Source organism: Apostichopus japonicus, chromosome 4 (assembly GCF_037975245.1).
Source record: "Apostichopus japonicus isolate 1M-3 chromosome 4, ASM3797524v1, whole genome shotgun sequence".
NCBI lineage: Eukaryota > Metazoa > Echinodermata > Holothuroidea > Aspidochirotida > Stichopodidae > Apostichopus > Apostichopus japonicus.
Genome location: NC_092564.1, coordinates 28,686,430 through 28,700,764, shown reverse-complemented (window position 1 = coordinate 28,700,764; position 14,335 = coordinate 28,686,430). Strand labels below are relative to the sequence as shown.

General features: G+C 35.7%; 1 protein-coding gene across 5 annotated transcripts; it reads left to right on the top strand.

Annotated features, from left to right (window-relative positions):
* The first annotated feature begins 163 nt into the window (after positions 1-163).
* On the top strand, positions 164-13,509 carry LOC139967059 (uncharacterized). 5 transcript variants are annotated; one of them, XM_071970733.1, is made up of 12 exons: positions 166-418; positions 1,972-2,077; positions 3,136-3,330; positions 4,191-4,283; positions 5,282-5,437; positions 7,510-7,629; positions 8,294-8,359; positions 8,522-8,587; positions 8,965-9,060; positions 9,600-9,677; positions 10,985-11,599; positions 12,508-13,509. In XM_071970733.1, the coding sequence occupies exons 3-12, from the start codon at positions 3,321-3,323 to the stop codon at positions 12,912-12,914; spliced, it is 1,707 nt and encodes a 568-aa protein (XP_071826834.1). In that variant the 5' UTR covers positions 166-418; positions 1,972-2,077; positions 3,136-3,320; the 3' UTR covers positions 12,915-13,509. The 5 variants fall into 5 exon arrangements, with proteins under 5 accessions (XP_071826838.1, XP_071826837.1, XP_071826834.1 ...); XM_071970737.1 differs by lacking the exon at positions 8,294-8,359 and having other exon boundaries at positions 164-418; XM_071970736.1 differs by lacking the exon at positions 8,522-8,587 and having other exon boundaries at positions 164-418.
* The last annotated feature ends 826 nt before the right edge of the window (positions 13,510-14,335 follow it).

The window sequence follows — 14,335 nt, the reverse complement described above, 5'->3', positions numbered from 1 at the left end:
CATCCCACATCAGAAATGTGAGGAAGTGTGTGTGTGAGTGAGTGATCGAGTGAGTAACAAAAGTGTGTCGCCAATAGGCCCTAACTCCTATCAAGTTCAAACTTGGTGGGTAGGTGCCTGACCATATAAACTCTTATCCACGTGATTGACGAGGTCACAGGTCAAACTCATAGGTCAAATCTCGAAAGCTTGTGTAAGGCCAATTATTTGCTCGGAAGCCACACGAAATATATTTCTGTGCATTTCGTGTCACTATTTATCTGAGCCTGTACAGGATATTGGTATCCGCGCTCGAGCTTATTGTTGTTGGCAAGGGCCGCATTGATACAGTTCGCTACCTGGTGATTGGTCACTCACGCAACGGACGCCAACCCAATTACCAGCTCCAATGTTAGTAAGCTACGTCCTTGAAAATTTAGTGAGTCTCTTGATTTGTATTTTGTCTGACTGTTTACGTCAAATAGATAAATTTCCTTCGCCAGATATTTCATTACGTTTTTTGATAATATATGGCGAAATTCATTACTACCGCAAAAGTTAGGCTAGTCGCTATTTGTTTGTCTTAGTACCAATTTCGCGAAAAAAAACTCCAGTGTGACAAATTGTAGCCTAGAGGCTAGGCATAGAATTGTAACTAGACCTATCGGCTACTGTAACTTAGCTTGTGATAGTCTTGTTAGTAACGTTGGGCTGTTAAAATGGTAATCCATGTTACTGTTTGTTCAACGTGAGTAGTTGAACTTCAGGAATTGACTTACATAATCAGCTGTGTGCACAAGATTTCAAAGGTGACGATGGGGGAAGGGAAGAGGGTAGTAATTGGAAAGTTGTAAACTTCTCCCCGAATCATTTAGGTAGGGCCAGGGGCATCAACCTTTATGGATTGACCAGAAGTGGATCCATTATGTGGTAAGGCCATGAGAATAAAAGTTTTAGATATGAGTTAAAATATTTTCAAAATAACAGAGGCTTCTTTTCTCAATTTTCACTGGGCTTCTTAATCTTAAGTAATCAATACTTTTTCTTACACCCTTCAGTAGGCTGACCAGCTTCTTCCACAAAAGTTCCTGTATTTACTAAGTTTAAGTTTACTCATTCATGTTTTGTCAAATTGGGGTAGGCTAGATTAGAAACAGCCCTCCTGTGATGCCATATCAGTGATGCTAAATCCCATCTGGTGACTGCTGAATGTGGGTACTAGTCATTCTTCCATTAAATTGTACTAACACTGTACCAGCGGCAAATGGAAGAGTCCTTCTGAGGATAATCAAATCAAATACCAGTTATGGCATGACAACTCTGTTAATAATTATGACACACTGAAGCACAGTATCATGTTAGGGTTAACTTGTTAAGCTAGTTCCAACTCAATGTGTTTGTGTAAGATTCACATCATGGTGACCAGGTTTGCATAATTATAATTGTTTATATAGTTGATAAACAATTCTCATTACCATCATAGGAATTCTAATGGCATCCAATAAGGTATGCTGTATTGGCTCCAAATATATATTCTAGAAGTTAAATACAGTCACCTTTGGTCAAAATTCTTGAAACTGTTTTTATTCCTCACTAAGACATTCAGTCAGCTTTTGTATTCCTTAAAAATGTCTGAGAGTACTTTTTAACTTTTTGAAAAGTTCTAGCAATTATAGCGTGCTATAATTTGGGTCCAATGCAGACTACCTTTAATGCTATGCATATATATGAATTTCTTTGTACCATGCTGGCTGCCTATTTTTACTTGGTATTTGAGTAAGCAGCATTTTTCAATATATATGGCGTGCTGTAGGCAGAAGGTACAATTGTTCTCTTCTGGATCTATTGTTAAGCAGAACTTGCAAGTTAGTCAGTAGCCATGTTTGTCAGTATAATGTTAGGTTGTATTGAGTTTGTTGCTGTGCTAGTTACATTCAAGTTTGGACATGCACTATTAATTGCATTGTCAGATGTTTTTCTTTCATCCATTAGGTACAGTAGCTAACACCAGTCCATGTTCTTCTTTACTCCCAAGTTAGGACCCAGTTTCAACTTTAAGCATTATACCTGTATGATCAACTGTCACTGTGCGATATAGGTACAGTAACCTGTCATTTCAAGTACATTGACTTTCTCTCGTGCCAATGTTCTCCAGTTGAGCTACTTTGCCTTTTGATCATTACTTGGACTCGCTATAAGTCTACAAGTTTTTGCCATTTCCCCATTCTTGTATATACGCCATGCAGCGTCAAAGTCATATGGTTGGTACTCATGCAGTTTACTTTATACTGTACTGTTAAGTATGTTATCCCTAGCCTTGTCCTCTGTTTTCTCCATTGGCACAACAATTGACAGATAACCAAGGTACTCAGGCAGCCATTAACAAACAAATTATCGAGTGTGAGCCTTAAAAAGTCATCACTCTTCAATATCACCTCGTCTGTTATTTGCTTGTATCCAAATAATGAAGATAATCTTACTAGACTTTGAGTACATATTTGTTATACTCTACCTCAATTAAAACAAAAGGGATATTGTTTGTAACTCATTTAAGGTCACCCAAATTTTGAAAGTTTGAATGTATTCAACTCTTTTAAGTACACTACCTCATGATATGTAGGTACCCAAACAGTGCTATTATTAGCATAGATACTTTCTAAAGATATTACCCAGAGTTTTGATAATTTATTTTGTTAAAGTACATGTAAAATATAGATTTGTATGTTGTTGACACGTTACAAAAGTAAGTGGAATTTCTTCCCTATCGATTTAAAGTATGTCAGATCAAATTTTTTAGTGCCCCATAATTGAATCCACATGGCAACCATTTAGCTATTGCGAGTCCTTTTATCCGGATCCAATACTCATGTATTTAACTGGTCCTGCGATTTGATAATTTGTGATTTTAGAAGACCCTGAGATTCTCAAAAGCTGTACAATCCAAGCCAGTTTTATATTTTAGTTTGTAGGTTGTTCAAGCTACTTCAACTTTGTTTTAGCAAATGTCATAGAAGATATGTGAGGTTTTAATATGAATGATATAATGGTTTGCATGTCTTAAGCACTTACCAGATTACAGATGTCTGTAACAATCTCACAATGTATTACAGCAAAGTATTTTGCATTAATCTCTTCATTTTCTCTTTGACCGGCCAGTACCTTAAAGGCATCTTGGAAAACCTCAGAGCCCAGGTGTTGCTATAATTCATCACATACAGGAATCATAACTTCAGTCAATGTACAGTGAACTGATCATAAAAACTGAGAAAAGTTTTGAAATTTGTTCTGCAAGGATGACATATCTTTGATTCATAGAAGCTCTGTATGCTGATGAAAGAAAAATGATATGGGGTAAGCAATGAGTGATTTTTTTTTGTGCCAAATTTATTCATTGTTCAATTTTCAATAAATGTCTTAATATAATACCGGGATTGATTAAATATGTGACACTGTTGAAATTTATGTACTGTACTAGCTGAAGTATGGTCAAAATGTATCCTTGTTATCTTGGTTTATGTTTCATATTAAAGCTGCATTATGCATTCGTTGTAACTTTGTTGCACTCTGACCAAGCTACATTTTATTTACACAATTTAGACCCTACATTCTAGTTAGGATATACATGTACAGTAATACAGTACATGTGGTATTATACTGTTGTCTCCTGTGCCCATGTACTACAGTACATGTGGTTCAAACAGTTGTCTCCTGTGCCTGTGTACTACAGTACATGTGGCTCAAATGGCATGTCTCTTGTGCCTGATAGTTATTTACTTCATTTTTCACATCCTTCTCTCGTCACAACAACTGCAACCTTAATGTACTGTTCTATGGCATCGGTGGGTAAAGTGGGACCCATGTCCTGCCAGGGGGCTCCTGGCAAACAGTATAAATCTTTTAGCTTTGTCCTCCTTGGGGACCAGCTCATTCCATTGTACTGCCCTCCTTATTCTACCACCCATAGTTTTCAGAGCTTTAATTTGAAGTAGACTTTCTATCTCCAAATTCACTGACTTTGATAGATCATCAGAACTTCTTAAAGGGAATACTAAATGTTTACACTGTGATGTTGTTAGCAACAAGTGTATGGATAAAAAGACCAAGGTGCTTGAAACAGCATTATTACTACTATTAACAGTTTGCAATACTTTGAATACATACTGTCTTTAACAGAGTTCTTATTGATGTATCTGTTTCTTTTTTATCTTTAGGTTTTACACTCCAGTCTGGAGTACCTTACACTAAAACAGTAGAGTCTGAGGTACATCTCACAATGGCAGCCTTGGATGAAAACTGTAACAATGGTAACAAAAACTAATGATTTGAAGATTAAAGGCAAATGCATTTGTAGATTTGTGTCTATGTGGCATCATTGCTTCAACCTCCTTCATACTTCTATGTTTTTGTAACACCTTAGGAGAATTTCATCCAGAGATTTGAAAGTTCTCTTGAAGGATTTATGCAGAGGTATGGTTGCAACAAATAAACTTCAATAAAGATCTATCTTCTGCATTTTAAAATCTACTATTAGATTGATCAGATTCTTCGGTGAGTTTATTTGTTAGAGTGGAAATTGCAATACCTTTTTTCATCAGACTTTGTGCATCTTCAATGCATCCACAGGTGTGCAAAGTGCAGGCCACATGCATCCCTTGGGCAAATTTTCTGTGACTGCAAGAAGGTTTTCAAAATCCTATTAGTGTGGCCTGCAGAGCCTTATGGCAAGAAAAAATATGAAACATGGGTACTTGTGGAGTTTGAGTACAGACCAAAGGCCTACATGTGATACAGATTTCAACATTACAGATGTACCATGCTCCAGTAGAACTTTCTGATGTTGTTATTTGACAATATGTAATTTTCCCTTTTATGGGAGTAGGATATTAAGTGTTGTGGTGCATGTATTGGGTACCTAGTTTCCATGTTGCCCTGAAATTCCATTTAGTGCCACGCATACCGTTACCTTACTTCTAGTTCACATTTGTCTTTATACTTTATTGCTTTCTTCATAATTTGCTGATGCTGTTAAGCTGCCAATCCATTGTGGATCATTTTTTAATTTTGGATTTGATTGCCTTTTATCTTTCATTAAATGTTTACTGTTTTTTCTTAACCTGATCAATTTAAAGTTTAAATATAATTAATAAAAGAAAAAGAAAGAGCAATTTAATCTCTTGTTTGGTTTGTAGGTTACTTTAAAGCTTTCTTTCTTCCTTTGGGCCTACCTCCCTTCCCACCATTTTTGTAAATAAATTGTCTTAGACTTATTGAGCTTACTTCTTACTCCTTTGCTTCCATTCAGATATAGCAGGGAAGACTAGGTGTCAGGTCTTGGTGAGAGTCCATTCTACAGACGATCTTTTGCTCTGCACCTTGGTGGATGGACTAATATTCCAGCAGAACCTAAACCTGACTCTGATGCCAGGTGAAAAGGCTACATTTCATGCTAAAGGAGGAAGTGAGTTATTTATCTCCCATTTGCAAAAGGGGAAGGGGGGGGGGGGGTTGAGGGAGAGGTCATAAATAAATAAATAGGTCTACAGTGGTGCCCTAGATAGTCATAAAGCTGCGTCAAAACTCATTTGTAACTTGATGGACGTTTGTTCGGAAACTATACACTCCTACTGTACAACTGTAGAAATATAGATCTTATCACAAGAATTGATGTTGCTAGAAGTTGTTGAATAGGGATGCACAGAGTTTGGCCCTATTTAAAACATGAATAATAAACAGTGTTAACTTAATATAATTTTTGCAGTTTAAAATTTAACCTTCTCTTTTAGTTTGATATGAAATTAAGAAAAAAAGACTCACTGAACATGCTATTATATATATATATATATATATATATATATATATATATAGGTAACCCCTCCTTTCCTTCGGTCAAGGTAATTAGGACAATGGGTCAGCAATATGTGTTTCAAGTGGGCCTAGGCTTCAAGACAGGATAAAATTGTCTCCATGTCCGAATGGTTCAATGCTGATATATTCAAAACAACTGCTGAGTCAGTTCTACACAGGTTTACAATGAGAGACACAAACACAAAGAAATGTACCATGAACTACTTATATTTTCAATCCTCCAATTATGGGAAATGGGGATGTTATAAGGCTATCAATGGCACAAAACAATAAAAAGTATCTACATTACAAAATATGTCAACTTGACCACACTCTTAGATATTAACTCTTAAATTTAGCATACTTGCAGTTACATAACATACTGGTTACTGTGGTACTGAACACTGTACATCAAGATGCAGCACAGGTTGTATAGACAATGTTAACAATAAAAAGGTTACAGTGTGCCCTGTACTATACACTGAGCATTTAGAACTTAGAAAACTTATTGTCTATGGCCATGACAAAGGTTACAATAAAAGAATACTTAAACTTATCTGGTTTTACGCTGGTGCTGTCGCGAACGGCTCGCTTTCTTTCTTCAACGCGGAAAGTTCATTTTCGCGAATTAAGGTTCCGGTGTACATCAGTGTGCTCCATAATAGACTCGGTAATATACTGCAGTCCAGCGATTTACAAAACGGTATGACAATTTAATAAAATAGTTTAGAGTGACATCTACAGCTCGGTGGTAGCGTCCGGTTCCTTAGATAAATACAAAGTACAGGTGGGCTCCAAGAACAGCAATTAAGTAAAATATGAAAAGTCCATGGTAACCATCTCAGCAAGATCCAGAACAGTGGCCACAAAGATACTAATATGACATTCTCATCATAATTTAAGAATATAACTTTACATGATGAACATCTTCAAAACTCCCTATTTATACAACACTTTTTCCTTTAATAAAAGTATTATAAGTACAATAGATCAAGCAAGAGAAGTCTTGCTCTCTCCAGGTGAAGAATCGAACTCTAACTATAACAAGATACAATGTTACCAGAACTATGTGACAACAAGTGACAACAACTCTAGGCCACATGGCTTCCCCACATCCTATTGGTTACTTCTAGCAATGATCCCGCTGACCAACTAATAAGACGACCAATCAGTAATTACATGATGGATTAGTCCTTATAAATATTCATGTCACCATGTGCCTTCCCTTCCCCAGCACTGGGCTATTTTGTAACCCTTTCCCACCATACACTGTGACTCTAAATACTATTGTCCCAGGTATAAACCACAAGCACTATTGTCTATCAGGCTCAGTTTATCTCAGGAGAGATAAGTAGCAAAAGATACATACAAAAAGGCTTTGAGAAAGTAAAATAACCATCACTAATCTGCAATATACTCAGCAGAGGCAGGAAGTATCTGTTTACTCTTTTTAATTAAAACTATCTACACTATTGACAGAAACTGCTTCTACTAGCAAGTGAAAACAACAAACCCACTGTGTCATTCATGACACCAGGGTTACATATATATATATTGTATAATCTGGAAATGAAAGAGCTTCATTTTGTATTCAGATACTTCTTCAGCTCATTTAGTCATGTTGGACAGAAAACAAGTTTTCAGAAACTTTAAAGATTATCCTTGTCAATTGTTCTCTTATTACAGAAGTACATCTAACTGGCTACTCCAAGTCACATTCAGAGGATAATTCCCAGCTATTCAGAGATGAGGAACGGGAGGACAACATAAGCCAGAGAGACAATGAAAATCAGAATCGTATTTGTGGTAAAAGTTATTTTATGCGTATGATCTTGAGAGCTTCCTTTCAGAACTATTTCCGACTTTATTTGTCAATTTCAGGAGTAAGCTTGAGCTAACTAGGTTTGGACTTTGCATACCCCTTCTTGCCTCATTTATCTACATGTATTTTATCAGGTAAAGTATTATAGGCATTTTGATATATTTGAGCAGGCACTTGCATCCACAGTGGGATTTTTTCTATCGTTTTTATGATGGATTGGGTTTATGCAAGCCTCTGAATGCATGCTATTGACTGGTTAAATGCCACAGGATTCTTGCCAATTGTCAGTAGGAAATAAGGCACATGCATTTTTCTACCAGTAAGCATATGTTGCGTATTTTATGATTAAGGGAAATGCCAGTGGGAATATGGTTTAGCAAGTAAATTTATGCACTAGCACTTTTTAGTGAGCTGAAATTTGTGAAATTCGAATCTGTGAAATCTGTACACTGAAACAGTTTGATGCAACAATTGCATTTGAGAACTTCACTAACATTGATATTATTTTGTCTGTCAACTGTTCCCATTAATTATAACAACTTATCATTGTTTGTAATATGTGTTTACTTTCTTGTTACATTCAACTTATTTCTTACTGAAGTAAAAAATTATTATTTATTTAAAACCAATTTGTCAATTTCTTTGTAGTGCCTAAAGAAGATTGCATCGATGAAATTTTAGAGGAAGTGCAGACTGTTACATCTGGAGAATTAGGTTTGCTATTATTTAGTTTTGATTTTATTTTCATATTTCTCGTTTTTCATATCATATTTCTCTTATTTCTCATTCTCATTTGATTATTTTTTCAACTTATTTTCTTACTGAAATAAATGATTATTTATTTATTTAAGAACCAATTCATCAATTTCTTTGCAGTGCCTGATAAAAATTGCATAGATGAAATTTTAGAGGAAGTGCAGACTGTAACATCTCGGGAATTAGGTTTGCTATTATTTCGTTTTTTTATTTCATTTGTAACATGTTGTTAATGCCTGATATGTAAAAGTATCTGGGAAATTAATTGATTGGTTTCATACACATCAATGTTCAATGAGGTTGACTAAATTCAATTTTGAGTGGTGTTTAAAAAATGTGCCTCATGTTCATTTTCTCAAGTTTGATACAAACGTAAAAATAGTTCATTCATATTTTCCTTGCAAATTTCTCCTCACTTAATTGAATACTTGAACAAGTGTTTAATAGTTCTGTTGAAGCATGGAGAAATGTTGAGTGTAAAAGTTGCTTCGAGATCCCCAGAGATATTGTACTGTACAAGCATTGCTCTCCATGAAAATGGATGTGGTATGTTTCCATTACAGAGTCCAGTGCAGTCCAAGTCAAGCAAGAGATTTTTGATAACCATAGTTTGGATTCACCTGATGTCTGTGCTCCTAAAGACAAGAAAACATCATTAGGTAAGACCTAAGAACATATTAAGGACAAAAGAGTTCATTTATTCATTGGTTTTCCATATCATTGTATCAAAAGGCAGCAATAAACGGAGACAAAAATATCAAGTTTATGAATATTTAATACCAAGCTTGTAGTAAAGAAGTTAATGGTTGTACTCTGAGCTTCATATCTCGTTGAATTATTGAGTTGTATAAAGTATTGAACTCTGTTCGTTCAGGGGATAGGTGTGTTTGTCATGGAATGAGGAGAGTTCAATAGCAAACTGAATTTGATGATCAGTTCACCAGCTGATGTGGGTGTAGCAAAGTTTGAAGTTAGGATTCATCCAGCAGAGAGATCACAAGGTTATTGCTGATCTGATGATCATTGCTCCATGTGGTTACCAGAAGAACATATCTGTTAAGAAACAAATCTCAACAATAGGAGAAGTTTATGTTTATGTTTGTTTATCAGTTTTAATCTTGAGGTGAAAACCATCATTGTTGTCCTATATCTTGAGAAATTATTGTTAATTTGTTTTTTATTTTTTGGTGTTCATAAGTTTCTGTCAAGACAGAGGAGCCAGATGAAGAAGGGAGAGATATCAGCCAACAAGAACAACCAGAGAGTTCATCTTCAGGTTAGTTGTAAGAAATCAGTTATAATGAATTGTTTGACATATGGATCAATCCATGCCAAATCAACATAGGCCCCCATGTCGACCCTCTCAGAATCGCCTGAAGTTGATATGGTGTCTTTGCCACATATATCAAAGGATGATATTGGGCAATAAAACTTTTAAAACTTTTTCGTTGCTAGGTTACGGCCACGCCTAGCAACCAAATCCAGGTTGCATTTTAAGAGCCTTAAATTTTCCTCAAGTTTGGAGCCATCTTTTTCATAAATATAAAGTATTTTATGTCTGATATTGCAGAAATTGTGGAAGACATGTGACCAGTCTTCAAATTTAGCTCATTTTGAGGAAAATTTACGTTCTAAATTTTTTGTAACAAGTAATTAAAATGACAGAAAATGAGATAGGGGCCTTTTCTTGCCCTACTTTGAGTGTGCTCCATATTCTCAAACAAAGGCATGTTTGAGACTTAATTTGCGTTCAGTTTTGTGAAGGGGCTCAATATACAATAGGTCTGAAGTACTCTTCAGTCAAACAGGAAAGAAATCTGCTTCAAAGATATTCTTGTGTTGGGTGATATAAACAAACTCAAATGGCCATCTCTTTCAGTTTTTACACTCTGAGCTTCAAGAGTCAATAGGTTATCTCAAATGATCCTTGCAAGATTTTCTTAATGGATCACCCGGTTATCTCAATGGTCTTAAAATTGGCCTTATGCTCATTGATATATACTAGATGACTTTTGCTTTGGCAGTAAGTTGTGAAAATATTTCACAGTGTTTAAACAATGTCATGTAAATCTCATTCATTAATAACAATTATTAAAGGGATGGTTGGTGGTAGAGCTGATTTGCTAGCTCAAAATAGCTAAAGGAAAATGTCCATGTGCTCATAGGTTAAACATCTGTGTTCCTATTGTTCACATAGGAAGACTGTTCCTTCTGGATATTGAAACAATTTGGCAATAAAACTCAATATTTTAAAGTCCTTACCAGTGAATTAACTGGTTGATACCTACAAACAAGTGCTACATATGAGAGCTGGAAATCTCTGATCTTTTCAGGTTCACACTTAATTCTTGGACAAATTTAACTGATAAGTCAGATAGTTAGGTGGATTTTAGAGCAAATTATATGGGCAAGAATCACAAAGCCTTCAGGCTTTGTGATGTTACTTGTCATGTGTACTACAATTGCTACACAATGCAAATTTATCATGAATGTAGCCCCATTTGTATAGCATATTTTTATGCCCTACTAAGAGTTAAAATTGATGTTGAGTTGTGTAGAATTTGTTTCTTTTTCACCATATAGATGCACATGATGAATCGGTGCCATTTACCTGTGGCATTCAGACCACAACGGACACCAGCACCCAACACCCTGATGTTGAATGTATCCAAGAAGCTATTGCACTCAGTCGAAGTCCATCGCCGGTACCCGAACATCACAACATACCGGCTACCGAGCAAAATGAAGCCTTTGACTACATCCATGCAGACAAACAGAGTAGGTTACAAAGTCCCACGGCCGGTTGTTCAAGTTATCCTTCTCCTCCACCTGTAAGGTTTATGCCTGCAGTACAAGGTAGTCATGTTGAACAGTGCCGAACACCCTTTGACGAACCAAACTATTCCAATTACCTTAGAGCAATGCTCGCTGAAGCCGAGAGACTCGCTAACCAGAGCTGGCCGATTACAAGTTATAGTAGTATTGATAGTGTGCAGACTGACACTTTACCATTGCAAGAGGATATTGTTAGAGATGATAAATTGAGACAACAGCGTAAGAGACTTTACCCCTCCAGGGGTGCAGAACCATCGGATGTTGCTCCTGCAAGCATCTCAGAGGCAGTGAGTTTACAGCCTGCAGCTGGAACCAGATCATCATCAAAGAGGAAATGCTTACCAACTAAAAGAGATGTAACAGGTAGGTTGGCCATGAACAGAGTCCTGCTCATTGTTACACATCTTTAAAATATTGTTTCAATTACAGTGTTGTTATATCATGATTATACCCAGTTGGTGGTACACATTACATCTAACCATGAGCATAAGCATAGTCTCTGAATAGTTACAAGAATTGTACTCTTTTATTTTGTTTTGTGTCACAGGTTTCCATTTATTATTTTGTTCTCTATTCTTCATACTAACGTATGTAACTGCTCCTTAGCTCCATTCAACAGGACTTACCATGACTCCTTCTAACAACTACACCATCACTCCCATCCAAACCCTCAGCATTATATCTGTAATGCTCCATTATTGCAGCATGATGAAAAATGTGTGGTTGTTGATGACAGTAGTTTCTAAGCTGTGATTTTAAAACCATTCTTGTTATGACAGAGTAGTAGATGTGTTTCTGAAATTATCATGGATTCACTCTTTCAATATTCTAATATGCTGACTTGAAATATATTGGATGACAAATCATTAGTTGTTACAAGGAATGTTTATGAAAGTGTTACATTTTATAGCATTTCATATTTATATGTACTAACCTAACCACATATTTATTAGGTATTACTATTAAACATGAAATCAGATCACAATTAATTTGTAAATGATAAATATTATTTTTTATTACCAGATAATCGCTGTCTCCCCCGACATTAAAGTTACTCTAGCTACCTGTCAAAAAAAAAAATCTACTTTTTAATATTTAGAGAACTTTCTTCCTTCAGCTATTCTTTGGGATGATGTTTTGAAAATGTAAACAGCTTATATGTTTAGTTTAATGCAAAGGAAAGTTTTTATTAGAATGAATATCGATTTTCAGAGAGCTTGTGTGGGGGCTTATTTCATTGATCAACTGTCATTTTCTTGCCTTCCTATCAGAGGCTAAGTCAACCTCCCTCACTTCAGAGGTTAACAATCCTGTGGTTTCTGTTAGTCAACGACCCAGGTCATCACAACACCAAAGTTTACCTCTGACCCTCATACCCAGGGTGGTCCTTCATGCCAAGGAAGTCATTCGGAACTTCGTACAAGATGAGCAGACACAAGTTGAGGCTTTGAATCTTTCTAAGAAGCAGTCGGCCATTCGAAAGAAAAGTGCACAATCGCCTACTTTGGTAAAGTCATGTGCTTGCTGTAAATCAAAGATGTCCAAACATTATAAAATCAAGTTAGGTGACCGAGAACATTACTTTTGTTTCATGTGTCATAAGATGTTCACACAGGATAAACAGCTGCAAAAGTATGTTAGAATTATTCCACACCCAAAGAACAAACCTTCCAAATAACCTGTTGCCTCATTGATTTTCACGTTTTATGCTGAGGTTCTATTGGAAACGTCTGTTGTCCTTGCTTATAATGAGTTGTTGCACTTGAGAGGAAGTTTTATAATAAGTTTTTTTTCATAATAACAAAATGGTTGATGTCCTGGCTTGATTGAGGGTTGTATTTAAGGTTTGGTCTGAATGATTTCAAAGTTACAGCATGAGCTACAGGTATAAGTTGTGCTGTTCTCCCAAGTATGTATTAATATATTATATATGCATACCAATATTACAACTAACTTCAAGTTAACACTTTTACTAAAAGTAACTGCTTATTATTTGCATCAATGAATTTTTTTCTACATCCTGATAATCCAGTAATATTGATGCTTTCATGAAACTATAACAAATTGAAACACATCCATGACATATATGACAAGAAAATTGTCTTTATTATGCAGTTTTAGAGAATGGTTTAATACCAGGAATCACTTTATATAATATGTATGAGAGTTTAGAAGAAATACTGTGATAGATAAATGCGTTTGTTGTGGTAAGAGTGCTGAAGTGCTACAATGGAGAAAGATGTAAAAAGAATAAATATGTTTGAATAATTGCAGCTTCAATATGAGTTATTATTTCATTAATTGAATATTCCTAATTTCCAAAAATTGAGTGTTTTGCTAGTTATAGAGTTAGTAGGACAATATTAAAGTTTCTTATTCTAGAAAAGTCTATACCAAAATATTATCCTGATCCCATTCTCAATCTGTCTCTGTTCCTATTATCCTCCAACTGGTGCGGCTACTTCTCCCAGTCCCCCCCCCCCATTCACACCCCTTCCCTGGTCACATCCACTGTCAACATGCTATTACTTTGTTACGGAAGTAAGATTTAGTAAGTACAATTGCCAGAAAGATCTCTCTTGGGCAATGCCCACAAAGGAATATACTTTTAAAATAGTCATAAGAAATGGACAACTTGTTGAAGACTCACACTTTAAAGTTGTTCTGACATTATAGGCTTTACCTTTGTGTTTTGATTTTAAATTGAAACCCAGTTACCCAGTTAATTAGCCATGCAAACTGATCTACATTTTTAAATACATTTTTATGGTAACAAACTAATAGTATCTTTTAATTCTAGTACTGTTAATTCTAATACTGGAGTGCACCTCACACTGCACCATAAAATATTAATTATCCACAGCTGCTTGCAACTAACTTTGGTATTACAGCCACAAGATCACAAGGTTAACACAAATAACTCTCAAACTTCATTGGGGGAGGAACTTTTATGTTCATAAAATTTATTGCTTGCAAAAGGAAAAAAAGTTTAACAGCTAGTAGAAAAGTATTCTGTTCATATTTGTACACATAGTAACATGTGTGTTGGGTGGGGTTTGGGGGGGGGGGAGTGTAGGGACTAAGGGAATCATTTAATTC